The 24,547-nt window shown below is 51.4% G+C and overlaps 1 protein-coding gene across 6 annotated transcripts; it reads right to left on the reverse strand.

Annotated features, from left to right (window-relative positions):
- Positions 1 to 2,453: 2,453 nt before the first annotated feature.
- LOC102463864 (butyrophilin subfamily 1 member A1-like) lies at positions 2,454 to 23,326 on the reverse strand. Of its 6 annotated transcripts, none has more exons than XM_089770842.1 (9): positions 23,009 to 23,324; positions 18,889 to 18,996; positions 15,985 to 16,097; positions 13,231 to 13,578; positions 10,917 to 11,198; positions 9,805 to 9,906; positions 7,228 to 7,248; positions 5,658 to 5,684; positions 2,454 to 3,992 (listed from the first exon to the last, which is right to left on the reverse strand). In XM_089770842.1, the coding sequence occupies exons 2-9, from the start codon at positions 18,891 to 18,893 to the stop codon at positions 3,472 to 3,474; spliced, it is 1,419 nt and encodes a 472-aa protein (XP_089626968.1). In that variant the 5' UTR covers positions 18,894 to 18,996; positions 23,009 to 23,324; the 3' UTR covers positions 2,454 to 3,471. The 6 variants fall into 6 exon arrangements, with proteins under 6 accessions (XP_089626968.1, XP_089626967.1, XP_089626966.1 ...); XM_089770841.1 differs by having other exon boundaries at positions 22,811 to 23,324; XM_089770840.1 differs by having other exon boundaries at positions 22,875 to 23,323.
- Positions 23,327 to 24,547: the final 1,221 nt, after the last annotated feature.

Here is a 24,547-nt window from a genome sequence, read left to right on the forward strand (position 1 = left end):
TTTTCTCCTTCCCTACGGCCGGTCGTGTCAGGTCCAGTGAGATGGTCCGAGACTCAAAGAGGTTTGGAGCCTGCTCCGTCTGGTTCCTCTTTGCCTCCTCCCTCGGTCTCGCGTTCTCCTGCATCTTCCCCCCTTTCGCTGCCCCCCGTCCCACCAAGCAGGGTGTGTGGGTGTTGGAGGGTTGGGGCGGTGGGAGGCCTCACACAGAGCTAAGGCAAGCAGAGCGCTGAGAGTCAGAAGTGACGTAGGCCCTCTGATTGGATGACTACTCAGACCTCCCTACCACCCAGCTCCCAGAGGGTATGGCTACACTAGCCACCCTAGTTCGAACTAGGGTGGCTAATATAGTCATTCGAACTTGCAAATGAAGCCCAGGATTTAAATATCCCAGGCTTCATTTGCATGTCCCTGGGCGCCGCCATTTTTAAATGCCTGGTAGCTCGAACTACCTGCCCAAGGCTACATGCAGCAAGAACTAGGTTGTTCGAATTAACGCTCTTAATTTGAACTACCGTTACTCCTCCTGCAGTTGTTGCCACCTTTCCCTCTGTGTTACTGCTGTCAGGGCTGCCTTCTCCACTGGGGGACCACAGAGCAGCGTCTGCGCCGCTACTGGCCAGGTTGGGTGGCACAGAGCAGCTGCCCCTCCAGCCGCCCAGCTCAGAAGGGCAGGAGAGATCAGGGACATTTCTTCTTATTTCCAAACTCCGTCGGGATGGAGACCTGGGGACTGAAGAGGAGGCCACAGCCGGGAAAGCCCAAACGTCCGGTGCCCCCGCGAGCGACCCTCCAGCCCTCACGTTGCCACCCCCGTCTGGGTAGGGACCCCCAGGGGGAGATACGCTGCACTAGGGGATTCCTCTATGACCCGGAGGGCTAACACGGCCAGGAGTTCCCCGCAGCCCCTTTCCCACCACTTCCACGGAGGAGGCGGCAGGTTCTCGGGGGAGGTTTCCCCAACTCAGAGATCTGCCTGGATGAAGAGTGGAGGAGCAAAGGGAGGGCCTGACCAGTAATGCGCAAGGCCAGGACAGGGCTCATACGGCAGCCCTCCCGGCAGGGAGTGACCAAAGACTCGTGGGTACAGACTGGGGTGTTAAGAAACCTGCTGCTCATCCAGGTACCAAACACTGTCTGCCGGCCCCTGGGACCTGCCCAGATGTATCCAGCCTCCCGCTGACTCCCAGGATCCCTGCTGCCTCCTCCTGCGTAGCCTGGAAGAGCAAAAGTGAATCGTGGCCTCTGAGAGATGTTCTCGCGATGCCAAAATCTCCACCCACCTCAGGTGCAGCAACAGCAGGAGCCAAATAAAAACATTGTGGCTGTGTCTACACTGGCCACTTATTCTGGAAAATCAGCCGCTTTTCCGGAATAACTTGCCAGCTGCCTACACTGGCCCCTTGAATTTCCGGAAAAGCACTGACGATCTCATGTAAAATCATCAGTGCTTTTCCGGAAAAACTATGCTGCCTCCTTCTGCAGAGGGAATAGCAGAAGCTGGAACCCCAGGGGGCCTTTTTAAATCACGGGTCCTGGGACAGCTGCCCCGTTTGCCCCCCCTTCCCTCCCCACACCCTTCTGCAGGCTTGCTCTCAGGTACCCAGTCTCCCACACACACTCCCCCAACACAGGCACCTGCTCTCTCTCACACTCACACACTTGCATTCTCTCTCTCTCTCACACACACACTTGCATTCTCTCTCACACACATACACACACATGCATTCTCTCTCTCTCACACACACACTTGCATTCTGTGTCTCTCACACACACACATGCATTCTCTCTCACACACACACACACTTGCATTCTCTCTCTCTCACACACACACTTGCATTCTCTCTCTCACACACACACATGCATTCTCTCTCTCACACACACACACTTGCATTCTCTCTCTCTCACACACACACTTGCATTCTCTCTCTCACACACACACATGCATTCTCTCTCTCACACACACACACTTGCATTCTGTCTCTCTCACACACACTTGCACTCTCTCTCACACACACATGCATTCTCTCTCACACACACACACTTGCATTCTCTCTCACACACACACACACACCCACACACTTGCATTCTCTATCTCTCACGCACACACACACACATTTGCATTCTCTCTCACACACACACACTTGCATTCTCTCTCACACACACACACCCACACACTTGCATTCTCTATCTCTCACGCACACACACACACATTTGCATTCTCTCTCACACACACACACTTGCATTCTCTCTCTCTCACACCCACACACACACACACACACACTTGCATTCTCTCTCTCTCACACACATACACACATGCATTCTCTCTCTCACACACACACACACACTTGCATTCTCTCTCTCACACACACACACACACACACACACACACACACACACACTTGTGCTTTTGTTGTTACTTCTTGGTACTGGCTGTCAAAATGCCAAGGCGCATGTAGTCTCTGCCATTTTATTCCTTCGTAGTTCGTGAAGGGTGCCAGCGTTGTTCAGTCATCACATCAACAGGAGTGAGTTTCCTTGTAAACAACCCAGCAATCAAGTTGCAGGCGCCTAGAAGACACTAAGGTGCTAAATCACAGCCAGCACAAATTTATCAAGAACAAATCATGTCAAACCAGCCGGATAGCTTTCTTTGAACAGGATACCAAGCCCCGTGGATGCAGGGAACTGGTAGATGTGGTATCTCTTGACTTCAGTAAGATTAAGGCGTTTGATATGGTCTCGCATTATCTCCTGATGGTTCTAAACTTCCACGTACCCTTCCACTGTGGCTTCAGCTGGTGTCTCCATATCATGTTTTGCTTTCTTCCAGTGGGAATTAGCACCAGTGGTCCGGGCAGCTAATTTATCTGCCCTCGCTCCCCCCAGAGTTTTCAGGTGCCTAGGTAGTCTCTGGAACCGCCAAAAATCTGAAATGACTCCCCTGTTTTGGGGCTATGGGGTGGGGTGGCCTTGAAGTATCTTCCAAAGTGATGGACTGCCCAGCAGCCAACCCTCTGAGCTGGCCAGCACTTTCCGTCAGAATCCTGCTTGCGATTGAGCTAAAGTCTCTCCTCCCGAACACGGTCTTGGGACGTTTGCGGGCTCCGCGAAGCAGCGTGTCCCAGCAACACTGGTTTGGCAGAAAATGTCAGACCAACCCTACAGCCTATTGTGTGATCACTGCTGGTCCAGCCTTGCCCCTCCAGGGTCCAGAAAGGGGGACCCACTAGAACTAACAGTCATTCAGCTCCACAGCTGGGGCTAGAACCATCTCCCAACCTCGGTGGATCAGTACGGAGCATGACCTGGAATGCCCCGACCAGTGGGTTAAATGATGTAAACTCAGGACACAGGGCAAAACTCAGCACGCTGCCATCAGTCCAACGGGTGCAAGAACAGATCCTTTGACATTCGTATCAATCTCATGCAGCTTCGGGGTGGCCCAAAAAAGACTAGGAGACGCCACGTTTCTTAGGGGAATAATGTGAGCTCGGAGCCTGTGTCCCCAACCCAGAAGAAGGGGAAGAGTTTCTCCCCGTGGAAAGAAGCCGTCGGGAAAGAGAAGATGGGCATGTTCTTCTCCGCATTGAAAAACGCCACCTGCCCTCCTTCGTAGTCCAGAGAAATCCGGATGTTCCTGGGGTTCCCGTTCACCGTCAGGCGCGTCACAGGGTTGGTGTAGGCCTGTAAAAAGCTCCCCCGGTGCTGCACCGCCCAGATCCCCATCGCAGAAGTCCATTTGTGCCAGCCCTTCCTTGCCACCGATTCTTTGACCACCCCCATGGCCGACCAGCGCCCCCTGTGGCCCACCTCCACCTCCCAGTAATGCCTCCCAGCGATGAATCCCTCCCGGCCCAGCACACAGCGAAACGTATCAAACCGCTGGGGGACGTCAGGCAGATTTTGCCGCTCGCTGCCCAGCCTCACACTTTTCCGATCCTGGTGCACGACGAGTTCGGGATGCGCCGTCTCTGCATCCAGAGTCACCTTCGCTGCATGGGGGGAGAGAGAGAATTGGCCTCTTAGAGGCCGGGCTCGGCCCCGGGGGAGGGTTCTATCATCCCAGATCCAAGCTCTCAGCACAAGGCAGCATGGGCAGCGGGTAATGGAGGCAAGGAAAGGCATTGGCTTCCCAAAACTGCCTACTCTGCCCAGCCACCCAGGAGGGGTTTAGACCACTCTGCATGGCAGGCAGCCCGGCAGCTGGGGTGGGCGGGGCATGGCTGGGCTGGGGTTGTTGAAAGGGCCTGGTCTCAGGAGGAAGGGGCGGGGCTTTGGGTGGAAGAGGCGGGGCTTCGTCTTGCCTTCCCCAGGTGGGCATTCACCCACCACCCATGAAAAGCAGGGACAATCTCTTCTGGCAGAGATGGGGCACGGATGAAAGGACTGGATGGGTCAGACCTGAAACTCATCCTCATTCCCTTTCTGAACTCACCTCCGCCCAGGGCAAAGCTAGAGACTCGTATCACTAGGTCATTTTCTCCACTCGTGTGCAGAATAAATTTTGTTCCCTGCACCAAGGCATGTATACATGGGCACCACCCAATCAAACACCTGCTGGCGGCGGTGGGTACACTGCTAATCAGTGGGGAGCACTGGACTCTCTTCTGGGTGGCTTACAGGGAACACCTCGGGAGCCCCGATGGATTTATGGGAACTGAATTCCCACCACTCGCTGTTGATTGATTCCACGCACCCCTACCTCGCAGTGCTACCTCCCACATAGAAATCACCTCGCGTCCCCCGCTGCCCCAGGACTGGACTTCCCCACTGAAACATGCTCTTCCTGGCATGTCACTTCTTGGAGAGCCTCCAGCCCTCCACCAGCGGCCGCACACATGGCCGCAGAGAATCTGACAGGATTGGGAATGAACACATCTGCCGTGGGCAGAAATGACAGTGTCCGGAGCCCAGCCCCGGTATCTATTGTGCCAGAGCGTTTCAGAAGAAAGGCAGGATGGGACAGAGCCACCCGGAGCCCGTCGCACGGCACTCCAGCGGAGATTTAAAGGGCCAGATGCTCTGGCCGCCACCTCTGCTTTGGTGGCAGCAGCTGGGAGCCCCAGGTCTTTTTGAATCACTGGGCCTCAGGGGGGCTGCCCCCTTTCCTCCCCCTTGGCTTGGCCGCAGAAGGAGCGCACGGCTCTCGCTGTCAATTTTCTGTGCAATCAGCACGCCCCCCTCCCTTCACGTGTGCGTCACTTTAGCAACACCAGGACCTAAAAAAAAGATGCAGATGGAAACCAACAAAACGGGGCAGCCCTGTGCGTGGGCAGCAGGAAACAAAGTGTCCTGCAGGCCACAGAGAGAACCCCGATGGGCCCCCATGTGTCCCACAAGCTACAGGTTGCCAGAGACTGAAATAGGCCATAACCTAACAAGGCTGGGGGGCTGGACTTCCTGACCTCGCGAGGTCCCTTCTAGTCTAGCGTTCGAGGATTCTGACTGGGTTCCGGGCCTGTCTGTCACGGCGTCGACCAGGGAACATTGCCTAGCGTTCGAGAAACGGTGCGACGGAATTGACCCAGCTCACAGGACACGAGGGCATTCCATCCCGCCCGCCCCCCCGCTGGCCACCCCCGGCCGAACGCTCCCTCCCCGAGTCACCCATGGGCTGTCAGGCTTCCGAACGGATGGGGGAAAGGGTCCGTACTCACCGGCTTGAGCCAGGGCCTTTCTCCACCCTGAAAGCAAACCCAGAAGCAGAGGTGAGTTTCCTCAAGACTTTAACAGGGAGCCAAAAGACTACAGATCGATTCACGAAGGTTCGGCCCATACAATGGCTATTAGCCAGGATGGGTAGGAATGGGGTCCCGAGCCTCTGTTTGTCAGAGGACTCCGGGCTGGGGGGGGGATGGGGCACTACCCTGGGGCAGGAAGGATGCAAGAGCCAGTGGTCATATTGCAGGAGGAGGACGTAGGGGGCAGGCTGGGTGGGCAGGGGCTGGGGAAGCCTGGGTTCTTGGGGGTGGCTGTGGGAGGGTTTTCCTCCCCAAGCTATGGGGTCACCCATCGCCCGTAGTTTTCCTCAGGCTGTCTGCTGGGGGCACACAGGTTAACTCACTCGCGGTCCCATTGTCCTCCAAATGCTTCCCACGCCACAAAGCATCGTGGGGCGTGGAAGCCCTAGTGACACCCCAGCGGGACTGCCGTTCCCGTGGGGACCCAGCAGGACTGGCCTTACCATGAGGAGAACTGAGGCGGCTGCCAGACTGTGATGGGGTGCCACTAGGACACAATTTTCTTCCACTATTTGATCTGAGGAAGTGGGTCTGGCCCACGAAAGCTCATCCCCTAATAAACCAGCTTGTTAGTCTTTAAAGTGCTGCATAGTCCTGTTTTTTGTTTCAACTAGGACCCAGAGGGTACGTCTAAACTACATGCCTCCGTCGACGGAGGCATGTAGATTAGACAGATCGGCAGAGGGAAATGAAGCAGCGATTTAAATAATCGCGGCTTCATTTAAATTTAAATGGCTGCCCCGCTCTGCCGATCAGCTGTTTGTCGGCAGATCGGGGCAGCCTGGACGCGCCGCGTCGACAAAGAAGCCTTTCTTGATCGGCACAGGTATGCCTCGTGAAACCAGGTTTACCTGTGCCGATCAAGAAAGGTTTCTTTGTCGATGCGGCGCATCCAGACTGCCCCGATCTGCCGACAAACAGCTGATCGGCAGAGCGGGGCAGCCATTTAAATTTAAATGAAGCTGCGATTATTTTAATCGCGGCTTCATTTCCCTCTGCCGATCTGTCTAATCTACATGCCTCTGTCGACGGAGGCATGTAGTCGAGACACACCCAGAGTGTAGAAAATTGTGTCTGCTGCTCGTGCAGCAGTAAGCAGAAGAGCAATCCCAGGAGAGGAGTAGAACAGGAAGACGGCAGAATTGAGACCTTGCAAAGTTCTGGCCCAAGCGAGGGGACACGGGGGCTGCAATTGAGCTCCCCGCCTCAGGTGCCAAAATGTTGTGGGCCGGCCCTGAGACCCAGTAACTCTGGTCTGGTTTTGTGCCCTGACGGCTCACTCCCCTGGGTTTGAGTTCACCCCGCGGCGAAGACAACCCCTAGGAGCCCGTGCGCATCAGCCCCTGTCGTAGCAGCGTTCTCATTTCCGGCCTCTCCCCTGGATTTTCCCCGCCCAGCATCTTCACCCTCATGCCGGCAAATACTTTCCTGCGGCTCCGACTCTGTGCAAAGCGCTTTACTGGTGGGAAAAGCGAACGAGACTTACCGATTTCCAGAACAAGCTTCCCTGAAAAATAAATCAACACAAGGGCGCTGTTACGTGGTTTAATCACAGGAGCTGGTTTCTCAAATGCGTCTGCGCTTCAAGGACCGTATATTCTGTCTACTCATTTCCACCTCCCGAGTAATTCGTCACTTTTTTTTATACTGAACTACTCTGATTACACTGCGTTGCAAACACCCAGCTTTGGTCACGGATAACTATATCCAACGACCTTTTTAGGCGACATTTCTCATTGTCCACAGATGTGTTTGCTAGGCTTAAAAAAGAGGCAGCTTTTCCAAAGGGCTCAACACCCATAATGGAGACCAGTGTTTCAAAAGGGCTTTGCTCCTACTAAGGCAGGAGTGAGCAAGAGGCTGCCAGCGAGCTGGATCTGGTCTGCCACGCCACCAGATCCGGCCCGCGGCCGCCTTGCCAGATCCTGCAGGCAGAGATCAGCTCACACTTTAAAAAGCCAGCTGTTCTCTGTTTCCGACAGCTGGGGAAGGAAGGAGGGAGACTTCTCATGCTGTGCCCACCCCCCAGCAAAAACTCTTAGCTCCCATTGGCCAATCTCTCAGTTTCTGGCCAATAGGAGCTGAGAATTTTTGCTGGGAGCATGGACATCGTGGGAAGCCTTCTCCCTCCCTCCTCGACCCTCTCCCCCTCCCGGAGCAGAACCATTTGGAGCAGCAAGCAGCCTATAACACACAGTCTGCTTCAGGTTTCTGCAGGTAAGCGTCTCCCAGTCTGAGCCTGCCTCTGGCACCCCAACCCCCCCTTCTCCAATCCTCTGCCCTCCTGCATATACCCAAATCCTCTGCCCCCTCCTGCACACATACCCCCTCCCAAATCTGGCACCCCAACTCCCTGGCCAGATCACAATCCCCTCCTACCTCCTCCTACTCTAGGTCATATCCCAAAACCCTGCACCCCAGTCCCCTGCCCTAGGTCACAACCACCTCCTTTGCCCAAACTCCCTCCCAGACCCCATTCTCCCTCCTGTACCCCAATCCCTTCCCCCAAGCTCCCTTATGAAAACAAACTCCATCCCAGACCCCAGAATTCCATTAATGTCCTGGAAGAGTACGGCCCTTGACCACTTTAAAAAATCTTAGAGTGGCCCAAATAAAAAATTATTGCCCACCCCTGTACAAAGGGCTTGTCTTCATTTACCCCAAGATCACCAGAGATGGATCACCCGGGGTTCAATTTAGCGGGTCTAGTAAGGACTCGCTACATTGAACACTGATGATGCCTCAGTTGATCCCAGTACTCCACCAGGTCAGGAATAAGGAAAGTCGACGGGAAAGTTTGACCTCCCACAGTGAGGATGCTGCAAAAATTCGACCTGAGGCCAGGTCTATACTAAACGGGAAGGTTGAATTAAAATATGCAACTCCCACTACGTTAATTACATCGCTGGAGTCGACACACCTTGACTTGAGTTCCCACACCCTCCCCACCATCTCCTAGAGATATGGCGAGGTATTCATGGGATTTTCAACAGCACCTAAGCAGATGAAGGGCCTAATTCTAATTGATTATACTGGGCCTAGCTAGTTTAGGAGCTCGTGGGAACTCCTCTAGTGCCTCTCTGCATGTTTAGGCATCTGAGGGTATGTCTACATTACCACCCTAGTTCGAACTAGGGTGGTAGTGTAGACATACCCTGAATGCCTTTGAAAATCTGGCTTCTACAGTCTGATTCTGCACCGTGACAATCAATTGGAATTTTGCCTTTGAATCCAATAGGAATAAAATCAAGGCCCTCGTGAGAGGTTTTCAGTGAAAACCAAGCACTTTTGAAAATCCAGCTAGAAAAAAAGTTGAGATTTTGAAAAAAAAAATCCTTGTCTAGAACAAGGACAAGAAGCCAAACGGTCAAAAAAAAAAACCCAAAGAAAATATAAAAAATAAATACATGCATTTTTTGTCCATCAAAACATTTCACTTGGATCATTTTAAACCATTTTAATATGGATGTTGATCATTTTACATGATTTTTTTCCAATGTTGTTTACTAGCACTAGCTTAAATTTTGACACAGTTTCCTTCTGCACAGGAAAAAGCCATTTTTTTAAAATTTATAAAGTGCAGAAAAAGGACATGGGATTGTTTCAACCCGGACTTTTTTACCCTAACAGTTTATTTGAATCAGGAAATGGATAAAAACCAACCCCACCCCCGAAAAAAGGTACCAGCTTTAAAACAAACAAGAGGAAGTATTTCTTCACACAACACAGAGTCAACCTGTGGAACTCCTTGCCAGAGGATGTTGTGAGGGTCAAAACTATAACAGGGTTCAAAAAAGAGTTAGATAAATTCATGGAGGATAGATCTGTACATGGAAGGAACTAAATTTGCCTGCACATCTGAAGTGGTCTGATCCAGTGACCTGATCCAAAGGGCACCGAAAACAATCAAACAATTCGCACAAACTTCAGGAAGCTTTGGTTTAGTACCATTGTCAGTCTACTGCCTCCCTTTCTGATCTGTACCTCTGTCTTTCTAAAACATATTGTCAGATGAATATCTCTTTCAATGCATGCCATATTTCCCCCTTTTTAATTTATTTACCTTTTCTTTTAAGAACACAAAGAGCAAGTACAGAGAAGAACAAAATCGACAGGAGCAGATACAGACATACCACTTCAGGAGAGACCCTTGGGAAAAAGGAATCTGAAAAACAAATGCCCAAGGCTCTCATTAGTTTGTATGAAGAGACAACATTCAAATTTGTTTTCTGGGGCTGCTCGGAAAATTTCCACGAAACCTTTTCCCGGATGGAAAGTTGAATTTTTGCCATTTTGCTCCCATCAGGAACATCTGCTTTCTACCTCTCTTTATATATTTTTGACAGTAACCTGAAAAAAGCAAACATGATCCATTGAGAATGGAATTTAATTTTAATTTTGGGTTCCTGGGAATTTGGCTTTCTGGTTTTGGTCCTTTATTTGAAATTCAGTTTTCTGCACAAGCTCTGAGATTGTGACCCCTCCCTCCGAATCCATTTTCAATAAAATGTCAACAAATTCCAAGACACAAAAATCCCATTTTTCTGAACATTTTTACTTAAAACATCAGCAAGCGGTGAGTTCGAGACTCCCAACCTCCAACTACAGAACCACAACCCCGCCCACCCCGTATTCAATGCACTCAACTCATAACTTAAGCTTTTCAAAAGCAACCAGCATTGTTCTAACTCATCTCCTGATGAAGTCAGTAGTAAAACCCTCCAATGGCTTTATTGGGAGTGGAATCAGATGATGAGTGCAGAACCTCTTTAAGAATCAAACCCATACTGTGTAGGTTGTAGAGAACTTTATTTATTTACTGCAAAGAAGCTCATGGAATCGACATTTCTGTTGGATGTTGTCTTTGTATGCAATGGTTTAAAAAAATTGCTGAAGTTATAGTTATGATATAAATATGTAACTAACTCTTGGCAGTGTCTGGATCTAGGGGCAGAGTTAAGGGGATGTTTATATTTATTTTTTATTATGTGATGATATAGTTACTTAAGAAATTATAAGAAATCTGCAGAATACATTGACCTGCCTTTCCTTAAACATTTATTTCTACATTTTCATTTTTCAGGTTATTAATTTCATTGTAACATTCATTGGCATAGGGGCATTTTTACTATAACATTCGGTAGCCTTCATTTAGTGAACTAGATAGTTACTGACCTGCTATATGGATCGTTGCTTCCTTTTCTTGGTTGAGGCGCTGGCTCTGTACACAACATGTCAAGTTCTGGTGCGTGTTCCTCTTTACAATGATAGAAGTTTGTATTTCAAACAGGCCGCTGTCCCCTTTGGATTTTGTTTCGGAGAGTGGCGATAAAAGCTGCCCTCTAGGGTCTTTCCACAGCATCTCAGGCTCCGGGTACCAACCTGCTGTTCGACAAACCACCCGGATCCCTCCTAAGTGGTGATCCTCAACAGAGATGAAAGGGGAAGAGCCCACACCTAGAAAACAGCATACACAATAATGTCAATGCATGTCTGAGAGCAGTGAGCGTGCCTGGCTGATTTTCACAGGCACTTTTGAAAATGTAAGCCTAAAATGTTAACAACCTCGCCAATCTGCGCCCAGCATCACAGCGCCCAAGCTCATAGGCGCACGCACTTTAGGGCCAAAAGGAACGATTAGAGCAGTGGTTCCCAAACGTTTCGAGCATAAGGGACCCCTTTTCAATCTATTAAAATGGCATGGACCCGCCCCACCCCCATCCCTGTAGGAGGAAAAAAAAAAGAGAAAGAGATAAAAAAAGAGAAAAAAGAAAAGAGAGAAAGAGCAGAAAGAGAGAGAGAGAGAGAAAAGAGAGAGAGGGGAAAAGGACAACAGAGAAAAAAGAAAAAAGACAAAAAAGAAAAAAATGAGAAACAAGGGAAAAAAGAAAAAAGAGAAAGAAAAGAAAGAGAGAGAGAAAAAAAATGCAAATATCAAAAGGGAAGAGGATGGTCTCATGGTCAGAGCTCTAGTCTGGGACACCAGTGATCATGTTCAGTGCTCTGCTTAGTCCCAGACTTTCTGTGTGATTTGGGTCAAGTCCATTTCTTAGAGTGTCTCTTCACTGCCACGGGGAATGAGTCTCCTCGCGCAGGTGGACAGATTCACCCCAAGTGGGGCTCATGGAATCGACATTTCTGTTGGATGTTGTCTTTGTATGCAATGGTTTAAAAAATTGCTGTTAGTTATAGTTATGATATAAGTTATAGTTATGATATAAATATGTAACTAACTCTTGGCAGTGTGTGGATCTAGGGGCAGAGTTAAGGGGATGTTTATGTTTATTTTTTATTATGTGATGATATAGTTACTTAAGAAATTATAAGAATTTCTTGTGAAAAGCTATCTTGTGAAAAGCAGCAGTGTGTACGCTGGCGTGTGGGCTCTGTCTTCCTATCTGTGTGATCCCAGAAAGGGGAAAAAAAAGAAATGTAATTCACGGAGCGCATGGCTTTCTTTACACCTGCAGGCTGGAAACTTTTCTTATTGGCTAGATCAGTGGTTCCCAACCTGTGGTCCGTGGACCCCTGGTGGTCCACGATGGTACTGCAGGGGGTCTGTGGCAAGTTTAAAAAAGAAGCGGATCCTTACTTTTCTTTTTGTTTTTCTTCCCCAGGCTGCGTCTACACTGCGGTGTTCTTCCAGGAAAAGGTACGCCAATTGCGAACTGCAATTGGTGTACTTTTTTCTGCTTCTTTTGTTGGAAGAGGCTCTTCTGACATTTGGCCTGTCTACACGGCCAAATGTCGGGAAAAAAACTTTTTTTCAGCACATCCCTTCTTCCTCATGAAACCAGATTTACAGGAATGTTGAAAAAACACGTCTGCTCTTTTGAAAAAAAATTCGGAAAAGCAGACGCGTTCCTCGGACACGGCAAAGTTTTTCTGGGATACCCAGTATCCCAGACAATCTCTGTAGTGTAGACATAGCCCCAGGGAGGGGAGGGTCCATGAAATTTTAATAGATTGAAAAGGGGTCTGTATGCTCAAAAAGGTTGGGAGCCATTGGGCTAGATTAATCAGAAATATAACCCTGGTGGGGGTTTTTTTTTCTTCAAAAGATCCACTAAGGGTAAAGGTTCCAGCTTGAGATGAAATCCAATTAACACCAGTAAAATTCTGCTGAAATGAAACTGCAGACCGACTGACAAACTGCAAAAACTAAACTATAAATATGTGTTGCTCTTTCAAACTCCGCACCATGTTGGTGAGTTAGAGGTGTGAAAACCAAGATACAAGTTATGCCCAGAGAGGGTGGGGACATGGGACGGGGGGGGGGGGGCTGCTCTCGGTCTCCCCCTTCCCGGGCAGATGGAGATGTCTGGGGACATGGGTTTGGCTCCAACTTCTGGCTTGGCTGAGGGAGGGGCTTCAAGGGAAGAGGAAGAGGCGGAGCCACAGAGAGGACAGGGCCCCTCCCCTTTGGAAGGTTCCGTAGTCTTGCACTGACATAGAAGTGACGGTGGGGAAAAGCCAGAAAAATGCAAACCTGCAACTGTCAATTCCAACGTGGCATCGGCGTAAAAGGAACTCGACCGCACAAAGCAGGTGTACTGTCCTTCATCGGAGGCGCGGATGCCACGTAGCCTCAAGGCGACGCTTCCGTTAGCCATCCCGGCCTTCGAGAGCTCCGTCCTCCCACGATACTCTGGCATCTGGCCATGGGCGTTGTCTGTCCCATTCAGATACAGGTGCACAAACGGAGAGTGCTGAGTGCGGTACCACAGCACCTCCATGCTCGCGGCGCTCATCGGCGGGGACAGGTGACAGGGAAGCATAATTTCCCCGCCCACCATGGCAGCCACAGGGACGCCAGGGCCAACCACTTGAAACCAGGCTGTGAAATGAACCAGAAGACCAAAGAAATCATCTCGAGGGCTGAAACCGAAGGACAAACGAGAAGATTTAAGAAAGCCTTTTTTCCTTCTGTTTGACCAAGTCAGCTTTGGACAGGTTGAACCTCCCCCGGCATCCTCGGGACCTGACCGATGCTGAACCAGAGAATTTTCCGGACCACAGGAGGTCAGTATTGTCTAGCAGCATGGCCAACACTTCCACTGCTTATTGGGCTGTTATAGGACGTTTAGGGGTGAATTGGAGCTAAATTCCAGCACAGAACCCTGACAGCCAGGACGGGCAGCTATAAACAAACTTTATGGGACCACTGGAAACTTGGCCACACCCATAATAAACGGACATGCAGTTTACTAAAATCATGCCGGACCATGGAGGTTGCCGGACCAGAGAGTTCTGGAGTAGAGAGGTGCAACCTGTAGCTAGTTTCCAGAGACAAAATGACATTTGACCAGTGGCTCAACCTTTGCAAGTGACTGGATGATTTGTCCTGTCTAAGTTTCACCTTGCTTAAAAATTGCCTGTTTATACAATCGTCTGATTGTATAAAAAAAAAAAGCGTCTCAGCCACACAAGCACTGGAAAATAGTTGACTTTCTCATTTTTACCTCGGGAACTCCCTGCCAACCTGTGGAACTCCTTGCCAGGGGATGTTCTGAAGGCCAGGACTTTAACCAGGTTCCAAGAAAAGCTTGATAAATTCATGGAGGATAGGTCAGGTCCATCAATGGCAATTAGCCAGGAATGGCCTCCCCCTGGTCTCTGTGATTCTATTTTGTTTCACTTCCAAAGACCTTCTCAGAGACTCGCCCATGCAACTTATAAGTTCTCCTTCAAAGTCAAGAGATTGACTCATTTCTAACTGGCCATCACCCCCTTCCTCCTTGTGACATTTTCACCTTTTTTGCTTTCTCCCTTGTAATGGCCTCCTCCCTGGGAGAAGCTCTCAGTAAACCACCAACTTGTTAGCTTCCGCCACAAACCTCCTCCGTTATGGGGCCTACAGAAATCTTCCCAATGGCTAGCTGCTGGTGAGTTCAGAACACAGCCTCTCTTCCACTGCTGTCTCACAGGTTTCCTTATATTCCCCCATCTATCTGTATCAGATCCATCTGGCCTTACTTGTCTTATACTTAGCTACTAAACTCTCCTGGACAGCACATAGTGTAACCACCACTGGGTGGATTTGAACCTAGGACCTCAAGAACTTAGTATCGGAGCCTCTATAGCTTGAGCTACAAAACCAACTAACTCAGAGCTTAGGCCGTGTAGCTCCCTTGTTCTGATCACTCCCTGTAAGTGGTCTAAGTGCCACTACATGAGACAGCGACCCACACGAGGTGTGAACCACACGATAGACGCCAGATCCATGACTCCTAGGTACGGCAGAAGAATGAGTCAGACCAATGGCCTATCTAGCCCAGTGTCTTGTCTTGCTGCAGTGGCCAGTGCCAGGTGCTCCAGTGGGAATGAACAAAACAGGGGAGACTCACGTGAACCATCCCATTGTCTAACCCCAGCCTCTGGCAAACAAAGACCAGGGACAGTATCCCTGCAACAGCTCAAAAAATTGTTCCTTAGAAAGCCAGAGAATGGAGATTTAAGGTAGCTCCTCTTTTATATGACCACAGAGGCCTTGTTTTTGGAAAGCACTTTGCTACATGCTTAGCTTTCATTCAGGAGATGTGGGTCAGGCAAAGTATCATGATGGGCACAGGGTAATTTTATTTTATGTCAGAACAATTCTGAAGTTATTATTATTTGAAGTTATGTGGGTGAGCAGGGGATTAGTATAAACTTACTTTCTTTCTTTCTTTCTTTCTTTCTTTCTTTCTTTCTTTCTTTCTTTCTTTCTTTCTTTCTTTCTTTCTTTCTTTCTCCTACTCTCTGAGGCCATGTCTAGACTGCAGAGTTAAATCAGAAAAAGATAACCAATTTGTGGCATGCAAATTGCACATATTTTTCTGCTTTACTGTCGAAAGAGGTTTTTCTGAAATTTGGCGAATTTACACGGCACCAAACTTTGGAAAAAAGTCCTCTTTCAACACATCCCTTCTTCCTCATAAAACAAGGTTTACAGGGACGATGAAAGAACACGTCTGCTTTTTCAAAAAAAAATTCTGATAAAGAGAACGTGTTCCTTGGACGTGGCATTGCTTTTCCGGGCTATCGAAGGTATTCCGTAAAAGCAGTGCAGTCTAGACATAGCCTGAGTTTTTCTTTCTTTCTTTCTTTCTTTCTTTCTTTCTTTCTTTCTTTCTTTCTTTCTTTCTTTCTTTCTTTCTTTCTAGCGTAAGTGTCAGTATTTACCCTCAAACAGTAAAATAGATGCATTTTCTAAATCACATACAAATCCGCTTAGGGTGTGGGGAGGCAATGGAATTTCTACCTGAGTCCACTCCGAGAGCCGGGAGCAGGATGAGGAAGATGCAACCAGGAAGGGAAGAGGCTGCAACACTTGGGAGCCGGAGAAAAAGGCAGCGTCTTGCCTCTTCGTGATAACTGAAGAGGCACAAAAGGAGAAATAAAATGAGTGGAGATTCTGAGTCTGCATCCAACGCTCAATAAACTCAGTGGAAAGACTCCCCTCACCTCTGCATCAGGACATATCATCTCCACAGAATCTTAGCATCTTATGGTCATTAAAGTGTCAATTCCCACTGCTGCCACCATTAGTCTCATTTTACACTTGGGGAACTGAGGCAGAGAGTGCTAGACTGACAAAGGGATTTAGGTCGCTAAGTGCCCTTTTAGGCATCTACATCCCAGAATCAGGTGCTGCTGGGAATGGTGTCCTGTCCCATGGGGTGACGCCAAGACCACTTACAGAGGGCGCGTTTACACTGCAGGGCAAAAGGCAGATTAAGCTATGCAACTTCAGCTATGTCAATTGCAGCTTTTAGCGCTGTCTCCACAGCAGGTAGTCAAAGGAGAGCACTCTTCCTCCGAATTCCCTGGCTCCTCATGAAATGAGGGTTACAGAAGCCAGAGTAAGAAGTCTGCCATTTTGACATTATTTTGAAATAATGGCTTGCTGTGTAGATGCACTCTTTGTTATTTCAAAACAATCCTGCAATGTAGGCCCAGAGAGAATGAGTCGCCTTTACAGCTAGGGTTGCCAGGTGTCCAGTTTTCTCCCGGACTGTCTGGTAAAAAAAACAGAAAATACCGGAAATGTAAAAACGTCTGGCAGGGGCAGGGTGAGCGTGTGGATTTAAAGGCGCAGAACCCCCTGTTTTTTTCTCAACAACTTTGGTCCCATGGGGTTTTTTTCCCCCTCAGTCAATTTTTTTCCCTGACATGTTCAGGATTTTTTGTGAACAGTCTGGCAATCCTATTTACAGCCCTTAGTTGAGCATCAGCGGCCTGCACAAGAGGCTTGTGCACTAAGTTCCAGAGGTCCCCGGTTTGGTTCCTCCTGTCGGCGTTACATTAGTATTCACCACTCCGGTTCAGACCAAATCTGTGGGCACCTAATTTTTTTGCAGGAAAGGTTCCCTAAATATCTATGTTTCTACCTCTGTGCGCACCGCTGCCTCTGTGTCGTTTTCTGGCTGCTAACGCCCCAGTGCAATTGAGGGGAAACCACATGAGCAGTGTGTAAAGTTTCCATTTCACTGAGGGGCTAGACCCCTTTCCTGCCTCTTCCACCCGAGGCTCCTACTCTCCACCTCTCCTGCTCTCCCACGGGGGTTAGAGGAGTCCCCAACTGTGGCCAGGGATCAGATGAAGCTGCTCTCAGCTGCACCCGCCTCCTCAAGCTGCCTGGCACCCCAGCTGACCTTCCTGAACCATCCTGGCCCATCGACCCCTTGCTCAGCCCCCCCCCCTCAACCCACCGCAACAGTGTTCCCCGTACAATGAGAATGTGGGCAGCCACCCAGGAGAGATTCAAACACCACCCAGCTGATGAGCAGAGCTCCCACAGCTGGCAGCTTGTATGTGTGTTGGTGGTGCACATTGACACATACCTTGGTGCATGTAACAAAATTTATTCCGCACACATATGAACAAAATTACAGGGAACCCTGCACCCTGAGCCCTAGCCGCCTGCAAGAGCTCAGAGCCCTGCCACAGCCTGGCCCCGGGGCCACGGTGGGGAATATTAGTAGAAGTTTAGGGAGGTTTAGCCTCCCCCAGACTCCATTTTGCACTGCCCATGGAAAACATATTCCTCTGCCTAGCTCATGCGTGGTACCCATGCCCTTAAGTGGGTTCTGAGCCCGCTTACTGGACTGGGCCCATGCACCACCTCACCCAAAATAGCTGGGCCAGGCCAGCCTCATCGCTTTAGCCCAGGGGCTCCGGATCCCAGCTGAGGGTGTTTGTTCAGCGTGGAGGCAGGGCACTCCCATTTCTTCTTTAATGCACGGCGCCCCGTGTTAAAAGTTTCACGATCCAAAAAAACCTCCCCCAAAACTCTAACACCTTTTTCCCCCGAATCTATAGCCACATCCTTGTTCTAGGCCCGTCACGTTTGGGACCGTGGGGTTTGCAGGAAAGAAAAGGGCTCTCAAGGGATATGCAACTTGACCCTCTATTTTGTTATCAAGATTTCCACCAACTCGATGAGCTGAAACGGGGACTCAGGGAGGAACAAACAAATCCCTCTGGTTATGCCCTAACAGGTGACCCCATTGAAATCAGGGGCACTAGGGCCTGCCCCCCTCATGGAAGTACCAAGCACCATCTAGATCGGTGTTTCTCAACCTTTTTTTACTAAGTTCCCCTTCTAAAAAAAATTATAATTACCCCCAGTACCTACTGTTTTCAGACACGCACTTTTTTTTTCTACCATTGCAACACACTTGTTTAAACAACTTAATCGTAGCCGGGCGGGCGATGAAACTTTTGGGTGTAAAAAATACAAAAATAAGAAAGCGCTGGAAAACTTACAACAAAAATTCAGTTTTCTCCAAATTTCACTTGTGTTGACTATCCCTCCCCCCCCCCCAGGACTTCTCTCGAGTACCCCTAAGGGTCCTCATACCACTGGTTGAGAAACACTGGGCTAGATCATCCCTGACAGGTGTCTGTTCAACCTGCTCTTAAAGATCTCCAGGGATGAAGAGTGCACAGCTTCCTTTCCTTGTACCAGTGGCTCTCTCCCCTCCCACTCCCAGGTAGCCCCCACACCACTGTGCTAAAAGCATCCCTCCTCCACCTCTCCCTTCTCGTGTGGTACCTTGGGGGATGGACCGATCCCGGCAATTATGCGAGAAACAGTTTGCACTCCCCAACCAACCCTGCTTCTGCAAATCAGCTGCCCACATGCAAAGCCCCAGATGCTCACCGCATGTTTGGCCAGCCGCCGGCCTTGTTTGGAGATGCGTGTGCGCAGGGTGAACCAGGCTCCGCAAGCCAGACCTGGCCCTGCTATGGATTATCTAATCCTGGTGTCCTACGGGAAGAGGCCATGGAAAGAAATCAATGTTTTTCAGTCCAGCCTGTCCTGGCTAACTACCCGAGATTTCTTGTTTAATGCGCGGAAACCCCTGTGTTAAAAGTTTCATGATCCAAAAAAACCTCCCCCAAAACTCTAAAACTTTTCCCCCCCGAATCTATAGCCACATCCTTGTTCTAGGCCCACATTTGGGACCGTGGGGTTTGCGGGAGAAAAGGGCTCTCAAGGGATATGCAACTTGACCCTCTATGTTGTTATCAAGATTTCCACCAACTGGATGATCTGAAATGGGACTCAGGGACAAACAAGCAAGTCCCCCCCGGCCATGCCCTCAGTGAAATCAGGGGCACTGTGGCCATGCCCTCCCTCACTTTTAGCCGTCCTCCCCCCACACATTTTAGTGGCCATAGGATGAGTGACAGGCAGGGTTCCCTGCAAGCCAGGGCTGGGCAAAATGCGGCCCGGGGGCCGGATCCGGCCCGCCAGCCACAGGATTAGGCCCGCAGACGCCCCCTGCCGGGAGCCTCAGGCACACGCAGCTGCTGCGTGTCACACACACTCTCTGCTCTGCAGGAAGGGGGAGGCGTCATGCGATCTCCCCGCCCCCAGCCCAATCCTCAGCTCCTATTGGCCAGAAACAACCAGCCACTAAGAACTGACCTCAGCCCATCTCTCAACGCGTATTGGCTGGAAACAGCCAGCCAATCGGAGCTGAGAGATTGGCCTGCGCGACTGGGGCAGCCGGTGTTGAGAGCCACGTGGAGGGATTTTTTCAAGCAGGCTGGTGCTGCCTGGTAGGAGCCAGTTTGGTAAACTCCTCCCAGCCAGCCCCTGCCTCTGGCACCCCAACTCCCCCCCCCCAGATCCAAACCCTATGCCCCAAGTGACAACTCCCTCCCAGACCCCCCTCCTTCACCCCTATCCCAGGCCAGAATCTTCTCCTGCACCCACACCCCCTCCCTGACCCTACACCCCAGTCCCCTGACCCAGGTCACAACCCCCTCCTTCACCCAAACTCCCTCTCAGACCTCACACCATCTCCTGCACCCAGTCCCTTACCCCGTATGCCCTTCTGCACCCAATCTCCACCCTAGATCCTGCACCCCTCCCCCCACACACACAGACAATGAACTTGACCACTTACCAAATCTTGAAGTGCCCCCCTCCCAAAAAAATGATTGTCCACCCCTGCTGTAAGCTGAGCGCTTGGGCAGACACCCAGGAGAAAGTCGAATGCCACCCAGCTGATCAGCCAGCAGCCTGTTTCTATGGGTGGTGCACATCCACACATGCCTTGGTGCACAGAACAAAATTTATTCTGCACCAGGAGGGAGAAAAATTGGTGGGAACATTGTTGATGGAGGTGGGATGTGGAGGCGGGGGGAATGAAGAGGCGGTGAGGGGGTAAGATTTTGGGGGAAGAGGCAGCATGAGGGCGGGGCCTCAGGGAAGGGGGCAAGGTGAAGAAGTGGGGCCACGTTTCAGCGTGTCTACCATGCCTGATGGCAATTACGATTCTCTAGCTATTTCGGATTCACATGGCACCTCCCTTACCCACGTGCCCTCGGCATGACACCAGGCCCATAGTCCCTTGTGACGCTGTATTCCACTGGGGGCCAAGCGGGATGCACGCCAGCTCTGAGGGCTGCGGCCCCTAAATCCCTTAGGGGAGCCAGGCCTTGGGGCTTGAATAGGAGCAAAGCTCCTTGGAAAACAGCCCTTGGGCCCAGAGAGGGGAGATTGGCATTTTGCAGATGCTGGCTCCGCGGTTCTCAAACATCTCTGCACCCCACTGACAACGAAAATGACAACACAACCCCCAGGATGGGGGACTGAGGCCAAAGCCCGCCATGTGTGTGTGTGGGGCGGGGCCAAGGCAAAGCCCGAGCCCCACCACCTAGAGCTGAAGCCATCGGGCGTTGGCCCCAGGCCCCAGCAAGTCTGAGAGAGTCCTGGCGACCCCGTGAAAATGGGGTGGGGTGCTGGGGATCCCCTTTGGGGCCTGACGGAAAGGAGCCCCTCCCTGCCAGCCCCACCACAGAGCTGCCACAGCTGGAGGAAAGGGGCCCCTCTTTACTGTTCCCAGCAGGGAGGCACCCAAGTAAGCCTGAGCCCCATGTCTCTGCCCCACCTTGAGGCCCCCTCCAGCCCTGAGCCCCCTCCTGCACCCCAAAGCCCTACCCCAAAGAACACCCCCCAACCAGCACCTGTGCCCCTTTCTGCATGCAACCCATAGCCCCAGCGCCTGTGTCCCTTTTTGCATGCAACTCCCACACCAAAGCCTGAACCCTTTCCTGCACCCCAACCTCCAGCCAGCGCCTGTACCCCTTCCTGCACCCAACCCCCAGCCAGCGCCTGTACCCCTTCCTGCACCCAACCCCCAGCCCAGCACTTGTATCCCTTCCTGCACCCCAACCCCCAGCCAGCGCCTGTACCCCTTCCTGCACCCAACCCCCAGCCCAGCACCTGTACTCCTTCCTGCACCCAACCCCCAGCCCAGCGCCTGTACCCCTTCCTGCACCCAACCCCCAGCCCAGCGCCTGTACCCCTTCCCGCACCCCAACCCCCAGCCAGCGCCTGTGCCCCTTCCTGCACCCAACCCCCAGCCCAGCACTTGTATCCCTTCCTGCACCCAACCCCCAGACCAGCACTTGTACCCCTTCCTGCACCCCAACCCCCAGCCAGCGCCTGTACCCCTTCCTGCACCCAACCCCCAGCCCAGCACTTGTACCGCTTCCCGCACCCCAACCCCCAGCCAGCGCCTGTACCTACCTCCTGCACTCCAACTTCCAGCCCAGTACCTGAACCCCCCCCACACCCAAGACCCTCATTCCCTGCCCCCCCAGAGCCAGCACCCCCAGCCAGAGCACTTGCACCCCAATCCTTCTGTCCCAACCCTGAGCTCCTCAAGTCCAGCCCCAGCCTAGAACCTGCACCCCAACCGCCAGCTGGAGCCCTCATATTCCTGCTAGGGATGTAAACAACTAGCCAACTAGTCCTTCGACTAATCGCTTCCCCCCACCACTGCTTCTATCAGAGGCAGCAAGGGGGGAGCAGGCCAGTACTGGGTCTTGGCAGGGACCAGGGGAGTAGCGGGGACCTGTGGGCTCTTAATACATTTAAAAAGCTAAAGCGCACCAGGGGGGCGGGTGGGATCAGCTGATTCCCGGCTCGCATCCAGTCCCAGACACTGTGCCTCTGCTTTTTAACTATATCAAGAGCCTGCCGCTTTAAGATCAGAAGCGCAGTGGGGGAGGGACCTGGTGCAGGCTTGGGTTCCCTCTAAGCTTGTTCATCCATGTGCAGAATGAATTTTGTTGCGTGCAGCAAGGCATGTGGGGATGTGCACCCACATACAAGCTGCCAGCTGTGGGTGCTCTGCTCATCAGCTGGATGTTATTTGAATCTCTCCAGGGCTCTCAATATTTAAAAGGCAGAGCCGCAGCGGAGTTAGTTCCTGCAGTGGGGAGCGAACCCCACTGTGGCTCCCCTGCTTATCGACTACTTGACGGAAAATCCATCGACTAGACGATTAGTTAATTAACTTGTATTTAACATCCCTAATTCTTCCACCCCGACTCTTTCTCGCAGGCCTGACCTCAGCTACCCCCACTAAGAGCCTCTTGGCCCCACTCCCAGCTCATTAAGTTAGATATGTGCACCCCTCTGAAGGTACTGTGTGTCTCAGTCCCTCCATGTCACATGCCCCCCTCTGGGTCGTAAGTCCCCTGCACACTGGTGCACAGAAGAAAATTCATTCCACTCGGGATTGGGGGGGGGCGGGATAGAGGGAACCTTGGTCCCAACCCACCGAGAATCCTGCATTCAGATCCCTCCAGGCAGCTGTCCCCTCAAGATAAACCAGACTCACACACCGAATTGCAGTACAGATCCACGGCTCCATTTAAAACCAACGTAAACGGCTTCTCCAACCTCCTGGATCTGGAAGACACTCTTCATATGCCAGGACCTTGGGGGACAGGGTCCCCCCCCTCCACCTTCCACTTACAGCCAGGCCAGGAGCTGCTATTTTAATACAATCTTTCCAGCTCTGGGTAGTTTTCTCCAGGCTCTTGGTGCATCTCTCTGGGCTCACACAGCTTTCGGACGCGACGGATTTCTGATCGCCCGCCCCTTTCTGCAGCCAGCGCTGGTGAGGCAGCAATGCAGAAGGTGATTATTATTCCATGGGGCCAGCGGTATAGGATCTGTCCTTTTGGCAGGAAAAAACAGGAGGCGTCTCCGGGCCTGGGCGCTCGGCTTCTCACACAGCCTGGAGAAAGCAGAGTGTGGCGCTCAGCACTGTGGGATAGTTTTTGGCTGGCTTTCCCATGGGCATAGTTTATAACGGTTTTCCTCCAAGCCCTCCTCCCGCCTCCTTTTCTTCTCGTTGCTAGGCAACAGCGAGCAGGAAGCCAGAAACATCCTCTGACTTCCATGGGCTGTCTGCCGTTCCCTACATTTGGGCCAGGAAGAGAGCCGGGCAAGTGGCTTTAATCCAGGTTTGCATTCTCTGCCTCCCTTCTCCTGCCCCACTAGGGCTAAGCCAACCAAGGTTCCCGCTAACTGTTTCCATCTCGGTGTGGGATAAATTTTGTTACATGCACCCAGGCATGGGAGGATGTGCACCACCCATAGAAACACAAACCTAGCAGTGGGCACTCTGCTACTAGGCTGGTGTCATTTCAGTCTCTCCTGAGTGACTAGCCAAGCTTAGACCGAGACTCGGCTTACAGGGAACACGGACACCAAAGGCAAGACAGAGCAGCCTCAGGGCACGTCCAAATTACAGGGGAGTTTTTCGAAAGAGGGTATGCAAATTCCATGTGTTCTGATATCACTTTCAAAAGTGAAAGTAGTCTGGATGCAGGTTTTTCAGGAAAACCCCCCTTTTTCAAAAAACCCGCTTAAACCTCCTTTTTTAAGGAAGAGCGTGTTTTTTTCGAAAAGGGTTTTTTTTCCCTACAAAAACTGTGTTCGGACTACTTTCATTTTCGAAAGTTCCTCTTTCGAAAGTGAGATTGGAAGAAGCTAGGCACGTTCCCAGGGAATTTGCATATCCTCTTTCGAAAATTCTGCGTAGTCTAGACGTAGCCTCAGTGTCTCCGCTTGAACTGTGGTGGCCGTTTAAATATTTTGGTGGCCACGAAGGTGGTCTTCTTGGCAAGCCAGGGCTGAGAGCAGGGAGCAAGTGGGGGACAAGATTGTCCTGGGATCCCCCAAACATCTGCAGTGTCTGTGTCGATGAGTCCCATGGGTGTCCGGTAACCGTGGCAGGGGAAGGCTTTGCCTTCCCGAACCCCCAGCCTGGCATACCGTAGGCGTACTGGAGGCAGAAAGTTGCTGCCCCAGCACCCGCCCTCCTCGTGCTCCAGGGCTGGGGAGGCGGGGACCGTGTGCTGCTCACCCTCCCCATGGTGCCGTGCAGGGGGGGCAGCTTGGTTCTTGTGGAGGGGTGGGGGCAGGCCTGGGGCAGCGTTGGGGGCTTGTGGAGGAGGAGGAGTCCTGTGCCACCTTACGGACTGACATTTATTTGGGCATCCGCTTT

Source organism: Pelodiscus sinensis, chromosome 19 (genome assembly GCF_052426305.1).
Source record: "Pelodiscus sinensis isolate ZL-2025 chromosome 19, ASM5242630v1, whole genome shotgun sequence".
Lineage (NCBI taxonomy): Eukaryota > Metazoa > Chordata > Testudines > Trionychidae > Pelodiscus > Pelodiscus sinensis.

Bases quoted from the DNA above. Each gene is read 5' to 3' on its own strand.
- LOC102463864 (XM_025177924.3), bottom strand. From the start codon at position 22,903: ATGGAGCCGTGGATCTGTACTGCAATTCG. The intron at 7,249-9,804 runs GTAAATAAATTA...TTTATTTTTCAG, and splicing joins TTGTGTTCTTAAAAGAAAAG to GGAAGCTTGTTCTGGAAATC. The intron at 5,685-7,227 runs GTAAGTCTCGTT...GTTTGCTTTCAG, and splicing joins GAAGCTTGTTCTGGAAATCG to GGTGGAGAAAGGCCCTGGCT.